Source organism: Cheilinus undulatus, linkage group 16, assembly GCF_018320785.1.
Source record: "Cheilinus undulatus linkage group 16, ASM1832078v1, whole genome shotgun sequence".
Lineage (NCBI taxonomy): Eukaryota > Metazoa > Chordata > Actinopteri > Labriformes > Labridae > Cheilinus > Cheilinus undulatus.
The window spans coordinates 27,561,809-27,583,436 of record NC_054880.1 but is presented as its reverse complement, the minus strand read 5'-3'; the positions used below and the strand labels follow the sequence as shown (position 1 = coordinate 27,583,436).

At 36.3% G+C, this 21,628-nt stretch overlaps 1 protein-coding gene across 1 annotated transcript; it reads right to left on the bottom strand.

Moving 5' to 3' along the window:
* Positions 1 to 8,622: 8,622 nt before the first annotated feature.
* sf3a3 (splicing factor 3a, subunit 3) lies at positions 8,623 to 19,784 on the bottom strand. The gene is made up of 17 exons (XM_041810003.1): positions 19,543 to 19,784; positions 19,391 to 19,438; positions 18,141 to 18,193; positions 17,158 to 17,263; positions 16,967 to 17,039; positions 16,654 to 16,745; positions 16,485 to 16,567; positions 16,252 to 16,390; positions 16,086 to 16,154; positions 15,919 to 15,986; positions 14,339 to 14,446; positions 14,173 to 14,242; positions 13,884 to 14,048; positions 11,643 to 11,753; positions 11,392 to 11,482; positions 11,245 to 11,300; positions 8,623 to 8,890 (listed from the first exon to the last, which is right to left on the bottom strand). Exons 1-17 carry the CDS (start codon positions 19,636 to 19,638, stop codon positions 8,813 to 8,815), a joined length of 1,506 nt encoding a protein of 501 aa, XP_041665937.1. The 5' UTR covers positions 19,639 to 19,784; the 3' UTR covers positions 8,623 to 8,812.
* Between the last annotated feature and the right edge of the window lie 1,844 nt (positions 19,785 to 21,628).

The following is a 21,628-nucleotide window of genomic DNA, read 5'->3' as shown; positions in this document are numbered from 1 at the left end:
ACAGAAGAAGTAGAAGAGTAAAGTATGATTATGTTCTGGCAGTTTAGCAAAACATGACTTAAATGTGGCACAAAATACAGAAAATACAGGTTCTTTTGAGGGAAAATGAGACTAAGATGAGTTGTGAAGCCATAAAGAAGACATACAGTGATGTTTCATTCTATCACAGCTCCAAACTGCACCAGTATTCATTGCTAGATTCAGAGTTACTTTGGACAATTAAAACCATGACTAAAAATGTTAGTCAAGTACCGTTTCTCCATGAGGAAGGATAGACTAGGTAAAAATAGACCTTTGAGGATAAAAACTCTGATAAAAAGTACAACCCCAATTTTTTTAAAAGTTGGGGCACTGTGTGAAATGTAAATAAAACCTTCCCTGAAAGAGTTGTCTAGATGGGAGCATATGTTGATCTAAAACCTCTATACACTATACTTTTTAGCATTGATAGTGCCTTTCTAGATGTGTACACTGACCTTGCCATAGGCACTAATGCAACACCATACTGTACCAGAGATGCAGGCTTTTGAACTGGGCGCTGATAACAAGCTGGATTGTCCCTCTGATCTCTACTGTAGGGGACACAGTGTCCTTGGTTTTAAGAACTAATTTTAAATTTTGATTAATCTGACCACAGAACAGTTCTCCATTTTGCCTCAGTCCATTTTTTTTAAAGATTTATTTTTGGGCCTTTTCATGCCTTTATTTGATAGAAGAAGGACGGTGGATAGATTAGGAAACAGGGAGGAGGGTGGGGAGAGGCATGCGGTGAGGGGGCACAGGCTGGATTCGAACCCAGGCCGCCCGCGTACATGGGTGGTGCCCTAAACCACTCGACCATCTGCCCCCCCGCCTCAGTCCATTTTTGAATGAGCTTTAACTCTAAGAAAATGGCTTGGTTTCTGGATCGTGTTCAAATATGGCTCTTTTTTTGCATGATATAGCTTGAGCTTGCATTTGTGTATGGTACGGTGAACTTTGTTGACAATGATTTCTGGACATGTTCCTCAGCCAATGCAGTGATTTCCAGTACAGAGTCATACTTGTTTTTAATGCAGTGCTGCATTGACCTTTAGCCTTGTCCCTTGCACACAGAGATTTCTTCAGATTTTCTGAATATTTTGATGATATTGTGTACTGTGGGTGAAGGGATATTTAGAGTCAATGCATCCATGTTGAGGAACATTTTTCTGAAATTGTTCCACCACCACAGTTTTCCCTAGATTGGCGAACCTCTGCCCATCTTTACTTCTGAGAGACTGCTTCTCTAAAATGCTCCTTTTATACCCAGTTATGCTACTGACTTGATATTTATTAAGCTAGAGTTGCAAAATGCCCATTGAGCTGTTTTAATTAGTGCCACTCACTTTTCCAGCCTTTTGTTGCACCATCCCTACCTTTTAAAGATGTCGCTGCCATCAAATTCAAAATGAAGTAAAATTTTTTCATGAAATGGTAAATGTCTCAGTTCAGCATCTGATATGTTGTTTGTGTTCTTTTTTTGAATCAATGTGGGTTTATGAAGTTCGCAGATCACTGCATTCTGTTTATATTTACATTTCACAGAGTACCCCACCTTTTTTGAATTGGGATGGTAAATTTAGTTTTCATCACAGGGACTAAAACGAGACTAAAATGTCAGCCTGGGTCTAACTGCCATGAATAAAGAATATTTGATTATAATAATTAAGAGTCATTTATTTATTCATCTATCCACAGTCTGCATTCCTGACTAGAAGCCTTCCTTCATCTACTCTCAGCCGTTCGCCTGTGACTCTCTCCCAAGAGGACACAATGAGCTGGGCCATATGAGAAGACTGGGATCCTGGAAAATCAACAGCAGCAGCAGAGGAAGATGACCAGGAACTGCTTAACCTGTGCTCTGCCAAAGCCCAGGTTTCTTAGGGATAGTTCTTTATTTAGTTTCTTTTCTTTAGTCAGACATCAACTATGAATCATAAGAGTTTAATAATAAGAGCATGTTCACATACAGAGGACTAGGACAGGCATTATCACATTTTTCAATATGAGAAAAAAATGCAACAAGGGACAATATTTATTCACTACTGGAAAGCAGTGTCTCTGTTTTTCAGTGTGTGTTTTACAGTTCTTGTGTTAGTGATCTGTCTCCTACATCCAAAATTATTTCTAACAGGAGAGCAGCTGTTATTTTATTGTACATCCCAGAGACAGTTAAGACTGTTTCTAACCATAAGGTTGTCAAAATATTTGGTACTTCACTACTTTTTAATATCAGATCTTTTAAAAAGCTCTGAGGATGATAATGGCAAGCGATTCCTCATATAACTGACCAAACCTTGAAAAACATGGCACAATAATTAAGCTATACACCTTATCAGACATGTGGTGTAACAAGCATGGTGTCAAACATTGAAATATAACAGCAATCCTCAGACATATTAGGAACTGATTAACAGTTGAATCCTCTAAAACATATTTAAATGCTATGATTTTATCTTATTGTCATTACTGTATATCCTGTTGGTCTCAGCAAACAAGACTGTCCTAAAACCAATCAGGTCACTCCACAAACAAGCCCTGGAAATCCTGGACAGAAAATCACAGCAGTATGGTCACTGTGACATACCTGATAAATCTAAAATGCTTAGCTTTGATCATTTAATCCTGCATTCAGATGTTGATTTAGTGTATAAAATAATCCATAATGTGGCTCCTCCACCACGGAAGAGCTTTGTTAAACTTCGCTCTGAGTACATTAGCAGATCTTCAAGGTTTGCCTCCAGTGGAGACTGTAGTATCCCTGAGCGTGGCTCAGCCTGCTTTTCTTTAAAAGCTATCATAGCATAAAATAATCTCCCAACCAATCTGAAACTTTACACAGACTTACACTTTTTCCCTCGAGAAGTGAAAAAGTGGATTTTAAGAATTCAGTCTTGTCAGCATTAATCTTGCATCAAAATCACTGCTTTATGATTACAAAAATATCATATCTAGACTTTAATATGTGTATTTTGTTCTCCTTTGCTGTTAAATATGTATTGTGGCTGAATGAATGTGAGTGTGTGCATGCATGTGTGTAGATGAATGATTGGTTCTGTATTTAATTGTTGTTAATAAACTAAACTATCAGATAGATATTGTATACCATGTGCAATTGTTGAATTATCCATCTATCTATCTATCTATCTATCTATCTATCTATCTATCTATCTATCTACAGTTTGTTCTGTATAAAAACATGGTATTATGAATCGTTCCTTATGTGTCGGACAGCATTTGGTGATGGATTTTTTGCACTTTTATGTTTTACGTATATAAGAGCTCACCTTAAAGGTCGGTTATTTGTTTACTATGTGCAACTATTTGTCACTGTGAAAAATATTTGACTGTTCCTTACATGTCGGCAGCCTTTGGTGATTCATTTTAAGCACCTTAATAACACAATTGCAGTGAAATGTAAATTACTATCAGCTCTGCTTTTTTTGCATCCTGTGAATGGCTGTGTAGTTTTATCACTGTCTAATAAAAAATCTTGAAGGCATTACTGTTCTGGTGTCTTTACTTGATATTGGTACTAAAACAAGACTCACAAGATTTACAAGATTTACCCAGGGACTTTACTCCTTTGAAAGCTGAAGCATTTACAGTAGTAGGAAAAGGCAAATATTAATATGGCTGTAAAACAAAAAAGTAAATCAACAGATATAGTTGTTAAACAATGGCCATGGTTATTTAACTGCACTGCAGATAAATTACCTTACTGTTTAATGTTTAATATTTGAGGACTTTATATTTAATAGGGTTGTTGTTAAGGACTTTTACTTGTTTTGCTACATTTTCAAAGTGTGCTATTTTGGACCAAAACAGAGGATTACCACTAAGAAATAGCTAGCCTAGTGAAAATGTTAACTAATACTCATTTGCATCTCACCACTGTCTTAATTTAATCCTTTTAATAGTAACACTGAAGCTAATTTTGGAGAATATGCATAATTTCTATGTTACATTATATATTATATATTATATTCTGTATAAATCGAGAGTTCCACTCTACTCTCTGGGCCAGATTTGAATCATTTTGTGCCAGGTTTAATGCATAAGGTGTGTGTAGAAAATCATAATTGTTACATTAAGTCAACAAACTTTACATAGTTACACTATAAGTCAGTATTTTATTTCCCATTCCATTCATTTTATTTTGCATATTCTTTGAACACTGTCTGTGGTAGGGGTTTTGTCTGGTACAGTGTTAATGTGGAATACCTCTTTTCTGAAGGTGACCAGTTCCATCTTTAGGCTATCTTTCAGGCCTAAAATGGATTGCACATTCTCTGTCGCAAATTAAAATTGCAGGTTAAGTTGCTGCTCATATAGTTTGCAGTGTAAGGTTACAGCACCAATCAGTTTGATCATAGCTCCTCCAAAGGTAACAAGTTTAACGTGCTCAGGTAGCTTATAAAGTTTTTGTTTTGTCTAGCTTCTTTGGATGTGTCAAGAGACCTAACATTACATTTAGCTCCAGTGTCCACTTTAAGCTTCAGGGGCTTTGCTATTAACAGTCACTGACAGTGACTGTTAATATTTAAGATTTCAATTTGAAATCACATCTTTATTCTAACAAATGTAGCACAGAGACAACATATTAATTGCTATACCACCAATTCAAAACAATACGCTTACAATTAAATTGCAAAAATTATTCTAAAAGAAAATGAAGATCAAATAGGCTATCCTGTTTTGTAAAAGTAGCTATTCACTCTGACATGAGTGATTATTACCAAATTATTTGTTCAATATTTTTAATGCCACTGTAATAGGAAATTCAACTCACTGTTGAGTCATGTTCTAATGACAATACTACTTGAAATTTGAGATTGAGATTTGCAAATTATCGCATTTTGTCTTTATTTGTATTTTACACAGCACCCCAACCTTTTTGGAATTGCAGTTGCACATTAAAAAATAGAAAAGCACTTGGACAGCGCAGACCTCCACCATTAGCCTTATCTCCCAATAGTACAGAATCCTTTAAAAAAAAATATTCCTGGATCCAGATGGCGATCCGGATCAATTCTAAAATCTAATCAGTTCTTCCTTATGCCATTTCTGACATTTCCTGAAAATTTCGTCAAAATCCATCCATAACTTTTTGAGTTATGTTGCTAACAAACAAACTAACTAACTAACAAAACCTGCCAATCACATAACCTCCTTGGCGGAGGTAATAAGGTTGCACCAGATATACCAACTTACCAATTTCCATGTAGTCCAACATAGAACTGATGCAAAATAAAAAAAAGAACCCCCACATTGCAAGGACAAAACACCTGAAAAGACAAGATACATAAAATACATTGTTGATTGTTTTAGAAAACAATAGATAAACCTTCTCAAAGAAAAAGTTGTCTAAAATATTTATGTTCATTTTAAATAGATAAATAAATACATTTAAATATTGCACTAGTTATAAGAAGTGCAAAAGCATCATCATTAAGTGGCCTGGATGCAGTAGCTTACAGAGTTAACATTTCAGGGGTTGCATTCATGCATTAGTTACCAGTTGGCTGGGCTCCATTACTAAAAAAATGATTTGGTTTAGACATTAATTTAGTAGACCTATGCCTCCCTTCTGTGTTTTTTAGGCCAGTGCAAAAGGTAGCATAGCTTACTGCATGTACCAAACAGCAGAATCTCTGGAATCTGATTTTTATAAAAGAACAAGAAAAATTCACTGATTATGGACCTTAATTGCATCTCAATTAATATATTTATACTGACATACAGTATCTACATTAAATGATTGGCATCATGTACTTGAGACCAAGCTGTAGATTACATTCAAATAAGGCTTTTCCTATTTTGTATTCAAGGACAGTTCTGAGGCTTTTATGACACCAATGATGTGTCCGAGAAGTTACCACGTTCACATTTATACTCAAGGTCACCCAACCCCTTTGGCCAGAGACTGTTGCACTTACATAACCAGGATTATCACAGTGTACTCTACAAGTATAAAAGGTCACTGATACAACAGCACAGCAGCTCATAATATGAAACTACTACAGAGAGGAGAGGAAATGTGGGCCATAATATGTAACAAATGGTTTAATTTTGGTTAAAATATTATCATTAAGATGAGTTATTTGAAATTAAAGTCATCTTTGTGAGCATCCTTATAAAATATTGAACAATCAAATCAGTTAAAGCCACATAGTGCATGAATCTCTTTTACTTTCAATGATTGCATTGCTAAATACACATGTAAAGCACACCACACTCACTGGTCAAATTATTAGGTACACCTTCATGATCTTATTCCTCTTTAGAGAAGCATAAATGGGTATAAATATGGAGACATTCATGTAATGAATTAAGCCTCATAAAATGTTCTTTGTTTTGCATTTTGTTTTTCAAAATATCAATAGTGTGGATGCTCAGCATCTCCACTAATTAAGAGTACGAATCTGCTGAAGCAAATAGTCATGAATACAAGAGCCCCATCTGGTGGAGTTTATGAGCGGTCTTCATTAAGCTCCCTCACTGTAAATCTCTAAAGCTGTCTGTGATCACACTTGCATGCTGGATGAAAAGGATGTCTTTACTGTTGCACCCCAAAAAGGTTTATAGTTTAACACTAAGACTCTCTGTCAGTTTAAAGCAATTTTTATGGATATTTTTATAAAGCAAATACAGGGTTAAAACCACCCCCTTGAAGTAGTATTACAGCAGTAAGTGCACAACTTTAAGCTTTTGTGACACAAAGTACTGAAATTCTTACATGCAAAATCTTAGTGGCATGATCTACAGAAGCATCATCTTCAACATTAAAATGACATTTGCATGCATGCTCCTGTATAATGAACTACAATAACACATAACTAGGGCTGTATGTTGATTTGTTTAATGTCGAAGTGAAAACAGAATTCTATGAATTAATGTCCATCAAACAAAAATATGTAGGGTAAAATAAGTGACTGCATAAATATCCACACCCTTTAAAGTGACTGACCTAATTCAACAGAGGTCCAGCCAGTCGATGCTAGTAGTCTCACAATTAGTGAGATGTTGATCACCTGAGTTCAGTGAATGTCTCGCAAGTGATTGTAGTATACAGACACCTGTGTCTGGAAGGTCTAGTCACTGGTTCATCAGTATTCCTGGCTACCATTACACCATGAAGACAAAAGAACACTCCAGGCAACTCAGACAAACGTTATAAAAAAACATAACTCAGGGGATGGATACAAAAAAATTCCAAGGCACTAAACATCCCCCTGGGGTACAGTTAAATTCATCAAGAAATGAAAGGAATATGTCACATGTGTAAATCTGCCTAGATCAGGCCATGCTCACAAACTGAGTGACTATGCAAGGGGGATATCAAATGCACCCAAATGCACATGGGAGACTCCATGCTCAAGTGGAAGAAAGTTCTTAAGTCTGATGAGACAAAAATTGTGCTTTTTAGTCAACAGACCAGATGCTATGTTTGGCAAACACAAAACACTGGACATCACCACAAAAAAACGATTATTCCTGTGAAGCATGGTGGTGGCAGCATCATGCTGTGAGTACGCTTCTGGGCCAGCGGCCCTGGAAGGCTTGTAAAGGTAGAGGGGAAGAAGAAGGCAGCAAAACAGGGAGAACCTGGAGGGCAATTGTATTCAGTCTGCAAGAGAACTACCGCTTGGGATAAGATTGATTTTCCGGGAAGACAATGACCTGAAGCATACAGCAAAAGCTACACAGAAATGGTTTCAAGACTACAGAGTGAATGTTTTGGAGAGAATTTGTGGCTGGACTTGAAAAGGCCTGTTAGGCTTTCAGACCTGTCAGGATGTTCTAGATAAAAGACGCCTGATCAGGATGTTATTTGTCTTTTTACCACCCCCACTGGTCCATGAGAATTAGAACATATCCAGTAGTAACAGATATAGTTTATGAATTAACTGTCTTAAGAACAACTGTATTTTCAATCTTGTACAAATTCAAATGTTTTAAAAGTGACTTGAAACCTGTTCTATGGTGAAAAAGGTTACTGTTCCCTTGTTTCATATCCTTTCTCAATCTTACTGTCCCATCAAATAACTACTGTATCAAGCCTTGATTAAAAACATAAAATGTCATCATCTGTACCTTTTGTTTTGACGCCAAAGCTTTAATTTGTGTGAAATCCTTCCCTACAGGAACAATACCTTAATCTTCTCTTATGTCTGTCTCAGCATCTTGTTGTCGCATCCTAAAACAAAAATGTTGGTGTAAAATCCCCTAAAGTGACAGGTGGGGAGATTTTCCTCACACTGCGATCAAATAAAGATTCATGCTCATTGTGATTTTTACCATCTGTTGAATGTGTGCTCTTTGTCAGCAGAAAAACATCATATTTGAGTTTTTGTAGTTCAATATGAAATTATAATTCAGTGATTAAGCAGCTGTAGTTTCCCTTCCTAACAAGCAATACAGCTAAGCTATCCATGTTTTAATTTACTAGCCCAGTGTTTATGGCTACAATAAAATCTGCAGTATACTGGCTCACATAAAGAGAGTTAAAATATGCTTACGAGTCATCTGCGGCACTAAATCACTGCACACAAGGACCAGACTCGCTGAACAAACAGAAGATGAAGACAAACAGCACAGTGACAAAAGGACTCTGTTTATTATAATGATCAATGTCTGCCACGTTACAAAGTTATCAAAGGGAGGAATGGAGGAGCGGTCTGTAAAACAATATAACTACAAAAAAATAAAAACAAACATGAAGGGTAAAAAAATACAACAAATCTTGAAGGACGTGTGTTGGGTGATTTCCATGTCTCTGTTCCGTTATCTACAGCAGGCCTTGTCTTTTCAGATCCTCGTAGGTCTTCTTGTTGACCACATTTCCACTCGAGTCTTCATACTCCTCCTGATGAGGCAAAAAAAGAAATATGCATCACATTTCAATTAGGCAGAAGGGCTGTCTTAGAAGTTTTTCCCCTGCCTTGACTGTTAAGTGCCTTATTTCTTATTTTAGTCTGATTTTAATGCCTTATAAAGAGGCTTTGTTCATTTTCACAACATTGTTAAGGTACTAATGGCTTATATTCACAGCTAGATTTACAGAAGCTGGTAAAACTCAGAGCTCTGAATATTTAGTAGTTTAATAACTTTAAAATGTAGCTGTGTACATTTTTATTATTCTTCTAACTGCTTTAATTCGTGTAATTCTCTCCTTTTTTGTTTTCTTCTCCCTGTTGTTGTTTATTTGTTATCTTCATCAGTGTAAATTACCTGTGGGGTTCCTCAGGGATCAATTTTTGGTCTAAACCCAATCATACTTTATATCAAACACATTTGCATTGTTACTAAGTTTTAAACATGTAACATTTGCAGATGACATAAATGTATTTTGTTCTGGCAAGAGATCAATAGAATATCTGATCTGTGCTCAAGCTGGAAAGTCTAAAAACAATGTGGTTTGCTGTCAATAAACTGTCTCTTAACAATAAGAAAACTAACTATGAGTTTTGAAATGTAAGAGAAATAAAATTTGCAATTTTAATATTGGAAGAGTTCTTGAGAGGAAATCCCTCAGGGTTGTGACTCACTATAAATCAACATGGAAAGCACATATCGACCGTGTTAAAGGAATAATTTCATAGTCAGTAGCAATGCCTTAGAAACTTAGAAATGTTTCAAGCTTAAAGGCTTTACATTTAACCCACTGTTTATCTATTTATTGATCCTTACATATCTTACTATGTGGAATTGTAGGACTTTAGAGATCTAACTTTAAAGCCACCATGAATTTGGTAGTTATACAGCAAAAATGTAATGTTGCAGACGTAGTATAAGGCAGATTATAATGATTGCACAGACCCACTTTTTCTAAATTTTCATGTTTTGAGGTTCAATGGCGTTTTTATTACAAATAATGTGAAAAAGGTTCAGAGCAAATACAAAGACACTCCCAGACTCTGAGCAGGAGAGGCCATAAGATTTAAAAGGCATTTGCACTGTTCAAAAATCTTAAAAAGAAATGAAAAGGAGACTTTTTTCCTATTCTTGGGATTAATTTCTGGAATTAAGCTAATGTTTTTACTTTAATTTATTTCAGTCATTTTTAACATATAAAAATTACTTACAATAGTAGAATAACAATAATAAACATTAAGCTAATGCTATTTTAACACTGAAACAAAACGATAAAAATAAAAAAAAAAAAGTAATAAAAAAAACAAGATCAAAAAAGTGTTGGCTAAAGCCCTCACATATTATACTAGTACCAATAAAGTATATGCATTGCATAGATTTTCTATATGTACACAGGTAAAGTTCTACCACTGGGGGCTCTCGAGCTAAATATCACACAAAATGACAAGTATAGACGTGAGCTGCTCGTCTCTGCTGTTCTTGTTCTGAAATAAGGGCTCAGTTCGGTAAAAACAGCACATCAAATGGTGAATTTACAAAACAGAAAAGTTGTGTTTTTTTTTAATTCATAAATTTCTTATCATGAGGGAGAAATGCACCTAATAGTGCACATCTGTGTTAATGCTGGAACTGGTCAGAGAATGCACATACTCTGGGGCCGCTTCCAGCGCAAACTGGAAGTGTATTTTAAATGCATTCTTCCCTCATTTGAAGAAATATATGAAAGAGAATAAGTAGTTGGTTTTCTGTTTGATAAATACACCTTATAGGTGCCTTTTTTATCCAATAGTCTTCAATTCAAAACGCCAAGTAGCATTGAGAAGGAGGCTGCAGAGGTGGGCAGTGTTGAGCAGTTTTGGTCTTAACTTTGAGGAATGTCAATCAATTGAACTTGTAACCGAGGCTAGTCTTCATGACAAGACATGTCCTGTTGCAGTTATAAATGCTAGGATAAGATTTTGTCTGTTTTTAAAGCTTAAGAAAATATTTGAGATACTGTAAGACTCAATTCAAACTATATATGACAGGAATGGTCACTTTTTAAATTAATATGGATATTTTAGTGTAGACATTCTACATACTGAATCTTTTTCGTCAAAGGTTTTCCCACCTGGTAACAAAATAATTGAATTTTGCAAACAAAGAGACAGTAATTGGTTTTCTTTAAGAAGACATAACTGAAACTAAGAAGCTCCGGAGGCAAACTAATGGTTTTAAGGTTAAATAAAACTTTCTTTTTTCATTTCATATATTTTTCTTACACTTTTTTAAGTTATCGTTACTTTGCTGCTACAGCTACATATTCAACATTTTCCATGTTTATTCTTATCTTCTATGTAGACTCACCTCTGTGTCCGGCTGCCATCGCTCCAAAGCTTTCTGGGACTTCAGCTTGGCCCACACTGGAGTAACAGACAAATAAAAAGACATACTCATTAAACCAACATCCACAAGACTGCAAACTTTATATTTCACAACAGGCTCAAAACTTACAAGAGACAGCGTCTTCTATCTGTGTGACGTTAGCAAAGTGAGCCGTGTTGGGGATTCCCAGACAGCGCATACCGTGAGCGTGCCTCCACTCCTAAAAAACAACACAAAATATACTTCAGCTGCAGAAGAATAACTTATTAATAAAAGTTTTCAAAGATGAGTATCTTGATGAAATGACAGAGGAAAGGCTGTTCACTAATCTGATGAAGAGGTCTGAATGACGGTGAGCTCTTGATTAAACAACTACATACAGCAAAGTGTCTCTGGAAGGCTTTGGGTCCTCTGTAGGTGTAGTTTCCACAGATCTCACAGTTGTAGTTGATGTTCAGACCGTGGAGTTTATAAAGCCAGTATGGGATGGGCTGAAACAAAACAAACAGACGTTAGCAGAAGCACAAAGAATAGTTTCCTTAACTGACATAAAAGAAAAACAACACTTCACAAAGACAGGTCATTAACTGAAACTTTGTTTGTAGTCCTAATGCAGAGTATCTGTGTTGATATTTAAGCTATGTTTACAATTTTGTTTCCAGTCCCTCCTTGTCCAGCATGAAAGAGTTTCCAGCAACAATTCACAACAAAGTACCAACGTTTTGTGTTAAACAGCCAAATCCTCTTAAACTGACTGAATACTAAGTCATTGCCATCAATTTAAGAGTGTCAGTTCTAATCTAATTTAAAGATTAAAAAAAGGGTCAGATTTATACTGCATGAGGTCCAGTGATTTAATATTGCACAGATGGATTAAAATGTTTTAATTTAAACCAGCGGATGAAGATAAATCATTACTTTTAATACTAAAATTAGTCAAGCTTCACACCAGCACATAAATCACTGAATCAAGGAGCTGTGCTGCTGTCACAGATTTTCAGTGGGTGTGAGGCTACTTAAATAAACTCAGAGCACCAGATGGAGCCATGTTCATTTGATCTTTTTCTCCATCTTGTTTATTTTCTGGTCCTTGGGTCATATCACAATGCTACACAAGGTGTTTGTTTTCATAATGCCAGTAAAATTTTCTGTGCAACAACATAAACTGAAATATCTACAGAGGTTTCCACATTGTACAGTGCACTTTTGTAACCTAAAACCACACATGGGCAGTGTGTGAGTAGTGAAATGTTACTTGAGTAAAGACAGTAACAACCCGTACCCTATTACTTGTAACTATCTCTGGTCTTATGAGTAGACCCCCTTAATTTACTTAGTAACACATAATCAATATTTATTACTATTACTTAAACAAACACGAAACACTGGAATGGAAAAATGTGGTAACAAAAGATGCAAAAGCAACAGATGAGCTCAACCTTCAGAAGATTGTTAAAAAAGCAGATTCATGAACTTAGAGGAGCTTCACAAGGAGTGGACTGAGGCTGGAGTCAGTTAATCAAGAGCCACCACATGTAGATGGACCCAGGAAATGTACTACAAGTGTTGTGTTCTTAGTGTTGAGCAAATCCTGAACCACAGGTGTCATAAGCTTCTCACCTGAGCTATGGAGAAGAACTGGCCGTTTCTAAGTGGTCCAAACTAAAATTCGAATTTCATTTGGAAACAAAGGTGGCAAAGTCCGGAGGAAGATCAGAATCCAAGGTACCTGAAGTCCAGTGTTTTCAGGTTCCACTGTCAGAGATAGTTTGGGGTACCGTGCCATCTGCTGGTTTATGATCTATTGTGCTTTATCAAGTCCAGAGTCAGCCCTGTCAGCCATCTACCAGGAGATTTTCGAGCACTTCATGCTGAGAAGCTTTATGGAGATACTGATTTCCTTTTCCAGCAGGACTTGGCACCTGCCCACAGTGAAGCCAAAACTACCAGAAACTGGTTTACTAACCATAGTGTTACTGTGTTTGATTGGTAAGCCAACTGGTCTGACTTGAATTCCACAGAGAATCTCTAGGGAAACGTCAAGAGGAAGATAAGACACACCAGACCCTACAATACAGATGAGCTAAAGTTTGCTATCAGAGCAATCTGGGCTGCATAACACCCCAGCAGTGTCACGGACTGATTGGCTCCATGCGATGTTGCATTAGTGCAGTAATTTGTGCAAAAAGAGCTACAACCAAATACTTACTGCATAAATTTGCATAATTTTCCAAAAGTCAACATTTCTGTTTTTATAAATCCTTGTTTTTTTACTGATGTTTTCTGATGTTCAAATATGTTGAGATAGTGGACTTTTTGAGCTCATTGTCTTTTTTATTCACATCAAATTCAAACATAAAAAGCAGCGGTAAATTGTGATATGAAGAAAGCAAATCACAAAGAATAAATTATTTGAAAAAACAAACTTGTAGCTCTACCTAGACAGTGTTGAAGTATTCAGGTATGCCACAGGCAAAGTGCCATTGTTAGTTTAAGACCTCACAAGTATAAAGAATTTTTAGAATAAGCTTTAAAAACAGAATGAAGGACTTTTTATAGATCTGTTGGAACCCTATAGACATTTGGTTTATGTCATTTTTCAAACAGCAGCGTCTCCTCACCTTGCCGTCCCAGCCCAGCGGCAGGTTCTTGGGGTTGTAGATGATCTCATTGTCTTCATCTTCACTTTCACTCTCACTGAGCTGCTCCTCCTCCTCTTCCTCACGCTCCTCTCCAGTCCGAGCCTGCTTCCTCTGCACGTTCTCATGAGTCAGCTGCCTCTGCTCCTGTAACCCCCGACATAATACAAAGAACTGTCATTAAATCTACTCCACTTTTCTTTAACTGTTGGCTCTAACCATACATTTATGATTCCAGCAGCAGAGCTAGTTTGATGATTTACTGACTTACCCCGAGGATCTCCACGTATTCATAGACCTGAGCCTCCAGGAAGCCAATTTCCTTGTTACGCTCTGTGTCTCTGCAGAGGTGATGGATGAAAAGAGTTATGGATTATAAAATGACGGGGATCATAAGACAAAGTCAGCGTTACACCGAAGTTTTAATAGGCACTTACTTTTTAGGACCTTTGGCTTTGGGGTTCTTGGCAAACAGAGATGGGTCGAGTGATTCCAGAGACTTTCCTTTGGTGCTGAAGAGTCTTTGAGCTCTCTCCTCCAGAGTCCTGTCAGCACACAGACACAGAATCAATGAAGTGGCAGAAATGATATGCTTTCAACTGAGCCGGATCTTGTTACAACTAGGGTTGCCACATTTCTGTATTTTTAAACTTTGATATAATACTTAGAAATAAAAAATATCAATAACAACCTATTTTGACACAAAGGCAACAAAAACAGAAGTCCAATTAGTATAACTGAGACAATTTGGTTAATTTCTCTTTCTTTTGCCAACAGCAACTTTTGGATAAAAACATGAATGGAAATCTGCAGTCTCTTCAAGGCTTCAATATTTTTAGGGCTGTCAGTATTAATGAGTTTATCAAAATGTGAAAAACGTCAAAAATTAACTCATTAATTTTATTTAATTGCATAAATTGCAATCTATTTGGTCCTTCAGAGAACACCGTGAACACTGCAGCAGGATGGCAGCTGGATGCTGCATCTTCCTGCTCTCACAGTCATGAAAATAATGACACCATTGCTCTTTTGAATGCCTCATTGCAGTTTAAAAAGTCACCGGCATTGTACACACGGAGTTGGAAACGTTATATTTCGGTTTGAAAAAGTTAGTTAGACCATAATATTACTTTTATTTTAGATTATTTAAACGTTTGGCTCCCACTGTTAAATATTGGCCCTTGTTTAAATGTAGTTGATGACTGCTGCTTTAGATGGACAAATGGCCATAAAAAGTTCAGCATGTGTTTTTATCAAGTTTAAAAAGTGAATGTGGGCGATTGTATGAAAAGTGGTAAGACATTGGAGTGTGATTAATTTGCATTACAGTTTTTGGCTGATTATTTCTGGGGCAAATAATTAATGCAAAGACAAGTTTTTTTTTTACATTCCAAGTCAAAGGGATCTACACTTTGTACTTCTCCATTTAGCTATTTTAATTTAATTGTTGATCCATAGGAAATTATTTTGTGATTAAGGTAATGTTGTTACCTATTCAAAGTCCCCCATTTCTTTCAAAATAGAAATGTGTTTTTCTCAAAACAGGAAGTAGAGTACTTAGCTTAAGACAGTACAAATTTCAGAGTAAAAGTATGCGAAACAACAGCTTGCTGAGGAAAATCTTTCAGCTTTATCTACTACCTTAACTTCATTGATTGCACAGGTAAAACAACTCAACATAAACTCCACAGAAGTTGAAATGCTGTCACATTGATCTGGGATCACTGGATGTCAGTGAGTCATTTTGTACATGCACTCCTGTATATTTCTTAATGTATAACAGTATTTAACAGTGAAGTTTTCTCCTAACCTGGAGTTATAGTTTTGTAGCACACTGATGTAGTGGTGCAGCACTCGTTTAAATAATCAATCTTAAATTCAGCATCATCACATGCATCTCTTTGACTTCGTTTGTTTCACCAATGAACACACTGGGAAGACTTGATTCACATTGTCAATGTTGACAAGTGAAAATGCAACAAAATTCAAATATGCAATTAAAACAGCACTTCCTCACCCTCCACATTTGAGTCCTAAAGCCATGAGGGCAGACTTCAACCTGTCCAGACCCAAAGAAGCCAATTCCTGCAGAAAGAAACAAGGAAAGAAACATCCGCTCAAGTATGAACAAGCCCCTGAAGTGGTACTATTAAATGAAAAACCACTACATAAAATAAATTTTACCTCCCAAGAAGAGAAGGCAGAGAGGTCCAGGTGAGCTCCAGCGTGTGTCAAAGCACTACTTGTTTCTTTCTACAGTTCAAAAACAGAGAAAAACAAAGTTTATAAGGAATGGGATGGCAGAATTGAAAGTAACACCAGGCACAAAAAGCCTGAAAGGACAACTTACCGGCCAGCCTGGAAAATTCCCGCTCTCCCATTTTTTCTCAAAGTCTGACAGCACTTTCCCGTAGAGCTCGTTCTGGTCCAGCAGAGGTTTGACTCTGTCTGTGTAGTCCTGCAGATACTCTAGTAGCATCTCCAAATACCTGAACACACAGTCCCAACACATGTTAGTAAGATTACTTTGAAACAAAGTCCTATAACAGTCAGTCATAAAGTGATCAGACATGATGGACATACTTTTTGTATTCAGCGTTCTTCCTGTCTTTGGGGATGTCAAACAGCTGGTCAAATGAAGAAAGGTAAGTGATGTACTCGAGTTTCTGTGAGGAAGAGAAGAGATGATGCTTTAAAAACAATCACTACTTTAATTTTAAAGGTGCAGGAGTAATATTTAGTGTTTACTTACGTCGACTCCCTTCAGGTTGATGTACTTCAGGTAGCAGTCATGGAGGTCAAGGTAGCGGCCGTATCCTTCCTCATCAGTGAACTCCACCAGGTCTACGGAAGAAGATAGATATTATTCTATGATATATCACAGATCTGGGGCTAACATCAAACATAGGTGACGCAAGGAAGAACAATGAGTGCTGCTGACATATTGTCTTTTAAACACATGAAAAATTAATATTTTAGCTTGACTACCGCAATGATCAGCCATGGTGAAGTAACGACCATTCTACACAAGAAAAAATGAAAACTTGAATTAGATCAGGACGTACTCTGAGCCTCCTCGCTGGGGTTGTCTCTGGCCTTCATCAGCTCCTCAAACTCTGCAGACATGGGGATGGAGATCTACAAGAAACACATAACAGCATTATATTTGCTGCTCAGTTTTAGTAGATTAATTATTAACACAGTTTTTTAAAATAATTAACAAAGTGTAACCAATACAAGTAAGAAGGGTATCTACCTCGTTGGGGTGCTTTCTGTGAAACTCCTTTATCTGTTTCAGTCTGTTGTAAAACTCTGCAAACTCGTTTGGTCCTGAGATGGCAGCAAGCTCATCCCGCCTCATTCTGTTGGTAAGAAAGACATTTTTTAAGATACTATTTTCAGAGAGAATCATTCATAATAAGAGGGGCTGTGAAGACAATGCATAACTTTAGATTAATAATGAAATTTCAGCATTCCAAGTGATACCAAGTGACTGCACATTAGTATGGACATTCACACTCTGCATTAGCAATACGTCTTCAGTGACAACCTGATATCAGAACTCACTTGAGTGCTTCTTATTCAAACTCTCACCGTGGCTCAGTATCCCTATATGCTGTGTGCAGTAAAGCTGCTGGCACTAAAAATGGATAAGGGTGAATTAGCCACAAACTAAGAGCAGGCAGTGCCTCTTATCAGATTTTCTCCCTCACCTTGTCACAAAAGGACACAGTGGTATACTATTTTGCAAATAAACTGTGGGGAACTGATAACTCAATTTAAGACGACGAATTACAACAGAGTCAAGATGTGTCATTTGTGGATGAGCTGGTTATAAGAGTGGTCTCCTTCTGTGAAGGATGAGGCCAGCTCCTGTTTAAAAGACAATTTCTATTTTATTCCCATTTTTGTTATGGTTTTAAAGATTTAAAAAGACATACTGCTACCAAATGAAAAAGTGCTGGGTATAAAGGAGTCCAATTTTTGTTGCCATGTGTAGTTAACCAACATTATTTAATTTTAGCTGATATTAAATGAAAATTCAAAATACTGGTTTTAAAGCATTAAGGAAAACTACTTGGTATCTACCCTTATCAGATGTAAATCTCTGTTACTGTTTGTATTAAAGGGATGAGAGTAATAGCCTTGTATTTTTTTAAAACTCCATAATCTACTACCATAATTATTGAACAACATCTGTCTGGATATAAATTTAATTTAGTATTTAAAGTCACTCACCCATCCTTGTCTTCATAGGAGTCTCGAAGATTTGCGCTCACTTCCATATACCTCTGTGTAAGAAAAACATACTGTCAGATTGATTTATGGTCATTATTTAAAGTCCACATAAGTAATTTTATTTCAATCCTGTCTTTAGTTTAGAGAAAAATGTTTCAAGAAACTTCTTTCTTCAACATTCAACAACACTAGATGTATAGATACGTTGAAGTAACACAAAAAATAAATGATGCAAATTGAAGAAAAAAACAAAAGGAAGTGATGATGTTTGGAAATAATGCTGTGTTTAATCCAAAGTCAATACTTTTAGAAATTTAACTTATATTTGCAAAGACACCAAAGTTATTTAGCTGTGTAAATGCTTCATAATTGAAGTAAAAGTTCCGACTTTATTTCAGTTTCTAAAAATTAGTAAATTGCAATGAATCGTACAGTGAATTAAGTGTACAACTGAATCCCTGAACAGTGTTTAACTACAAACTTTGATTTTACCTTCATTTTAGAGTAACTGTTCTCTATTGGTAGCAGAACACATATATCTAAAATATGTGTTTTTACATCTGAAGCGATGGTTCAGATGGTTAGTTTTTCATTCAAATCTTAATCGTAATTTCAGGCTGTGCAAATGCATACCTGTGTAAAAGGTTGCAATTATTTTTGTTTTAAGTAATACTTTAAAGGCAAAAAAGCCTCTGGCGCTGCAATAGTGGCCCTCCTGGACTTTCTAGACATACCTTTATTTTCAAAAAAGTAAAAATAATAAATAAATAAATTTGGGTGAAATATTAGGTTATTTTGAAAGCAGTATTGTTAAAACTTAAGGTTTGTATTTTCTGTATGCTACGTAATGTTTGTATGTTTTGGATGGAGAAATACACATTTCAAAAATACCATTGATCTACGCATTTGTCTTGATAACAAAGCAATTACACGCATGGTACCATGGTGTAATTGGTTTATGCATGGTTTATGCATTATATCCCAACTGTAATATTATCCGGTAGAATTGCACATTATCACCAAATCGTGCAGCACTAAATATTAATCATAAATCTATTAAAAATCAAAGTAGAGACCTTCATGAGGATTTTAGTAATTACAGCACCAAACAGTTAAAAGTCACCAGCTAACACGGTTACGCGTTAAATCAAAACACCGGTTTACATGAGTTAATTTGTACTGCCTTTGCAACTAATACTGACGTTACGTAAAAGATTGTAGCTGTGAAATACGAATTAAAACTTCCTTACGTCTAGCATCGCTCTTGTTCTATGGTCAGAGTTGATCTGTTCCCTCAGCTGTGAGAAAACAAGAGAACAAGATCCACATGTCAGTACATTTGATTATAAAATATGTTTGTAGGTGTGATTAGCATCAGTGCTAACGCTAGCATACAGCCTACCGTGGACTTCTTGTGTAGCATCTCTTTCGTTTTTGCATCCATTAGCCGCTCTTTCTCTTCGTGGTATCGACGCTGCTGCTCTAAAATAGTCTCCATTGTTTATAAATGTTATTTAGGTTAACTTAAGATGATAAACTGATCCGGACTACAACACTTAAAACTAGAGCGGTTACCAGCGTATCGGCTACGTTTGTTTTCAATGGCGCATGCTGAGGAGCTACCGTCCGCCACTGCATTCACCGTAGAGAAACATCAAGCCATTCAAAGGTTCCGCGTTATTGACTTGGGAAATATGGACAATAGTGTCAGTTTCTTAAATATGGGGGTAATGTGGTGCATGTATAAAATACAGACATGGAATAGTTGCTTTATCCCGTATGTTTTCACACTTAAAACAAATATTAGGGAATCAACTTAATTTAAACTAAATTGTTCTGAAAACAAAAACTCGCAAGTAGCCCCAGTGTTTTAAGTTAGTTAAAAATATTGTTTTTTGGACAGCAGCTTGCCCTTGCCTCTCAGCAGCAGATGACTTAAAAGTCAATTATAAGTCATGAATTCCTTTGCTGTAATAGGGCACCATACATTGGAGTGCTCGGCCTCTGAATCATTAACATTTCAAAACTCTATTGTGAAATCTTTAATGATTTGAAGTCTCATTGCTCATCTCCTATATGCACTTCCTTTGTAGTCTATACTATCATCAAAGCCTTTCATAATGCCTCAGAGAGCACACACTGCGCGGGCTCGTGTGGGGGCGCGCATGGAGGCGGTCTGATTTGTCAAGCTGCCGAAAACAAAAGAGGCAGTCGGAAATGAGCAATCTCTGCCCAAACGTAAAAGATTCACGAAACATAACCAAGGATTTTAAAAAAGCTGTGGGTAAAGATTGTATGAAAATGTGCTTTTTTGTTTGAACAATTTCATACAATCATATCATTTGTAATGGGCACATTTTAGTTAAAAATATAGTAATTGGCAGGTAAAACAAGGAAATGCTAGTCCTACACTAACATGGAATTTTAAGATGTTTGTTTTGAGAGAAAGAAAACAGTAAGCTCCACTATAAAGATAGTAAAAGTATTCTAAAACTGTGATTATCGTTATAACAACTGAGGAGCAATATATTTCTAATGTTGTGGGACAGTAAAGTTAATAAAGTTAATCTTGGTCTCGATCTTGTCAGTTAATGCTGGCCAAATAAGCCTTCCAGTCATGATGCTGGCCTGCATGCAAAATAGACCCACCTCAGATCTTTACTTTAGTGCTAGACCTCTGGCTACCTTTCCCCTTGTCGGGCATAGATGAACTCTGAAGCTAACTGGAAAAATGTATTAATGTTTTTTTGGTTGATGCCCATCTCCTTTTCTTGTCCTGTCTCAGTAAGCACGTGTTTTGTTCAGGTTCTGGCATGGCTGTATAGACTAAAAGCAAATGACCACAGTTAAGTTCATGGCAGTGATATTGAAGATAAAAAGCTCACACCATTTTAAAAAAGAGGGTTTGCAATTTTTAAGACTATATTTTCAGGGCATATAAAAATGAAACATGTATTTTTTTTGCTGTTTTATGAGTAATTTTGACTATTTTTGTTCAAATTAAACTTTATAAACATCCCTTTCACAAAGATGGACCTTTTTTTTTGGATGATTTTCAATAAGATTTCTGTGCTTAGCTCACTGAAGTAAGAAGTCACTAAAATTTGAGTTTAAAAATGTAAATATTGTGGTCATAAATTCTGATTGTTTTCTTTGTGATACCTTGATAAATTTGAATAACTTTGTGATGAATAGCGCCCTGAAAATTGTCCGTATTTGGCATGAATAGAATAAAATAAATAAACAAAAAATGCGGTCCTAAAACTGCCCATTTCTGAAGCGGTGTATTTGACCAATAATTAATCAGTTCTGCCTATTTTATTGTCTTGAAATTTATCTTAAACTATCAAGCAAACTAAGAGAAACTTTGGCTAAAACGTATTTGATTTGCGGTTATTTACGTTTTGGCTTTTATTTTGTCAGCTCTGACCGGAAGCTCTGCATGTATCTTCCGTTAATTTAGCGGTCGGTTTGGCTCATTCTCTCCA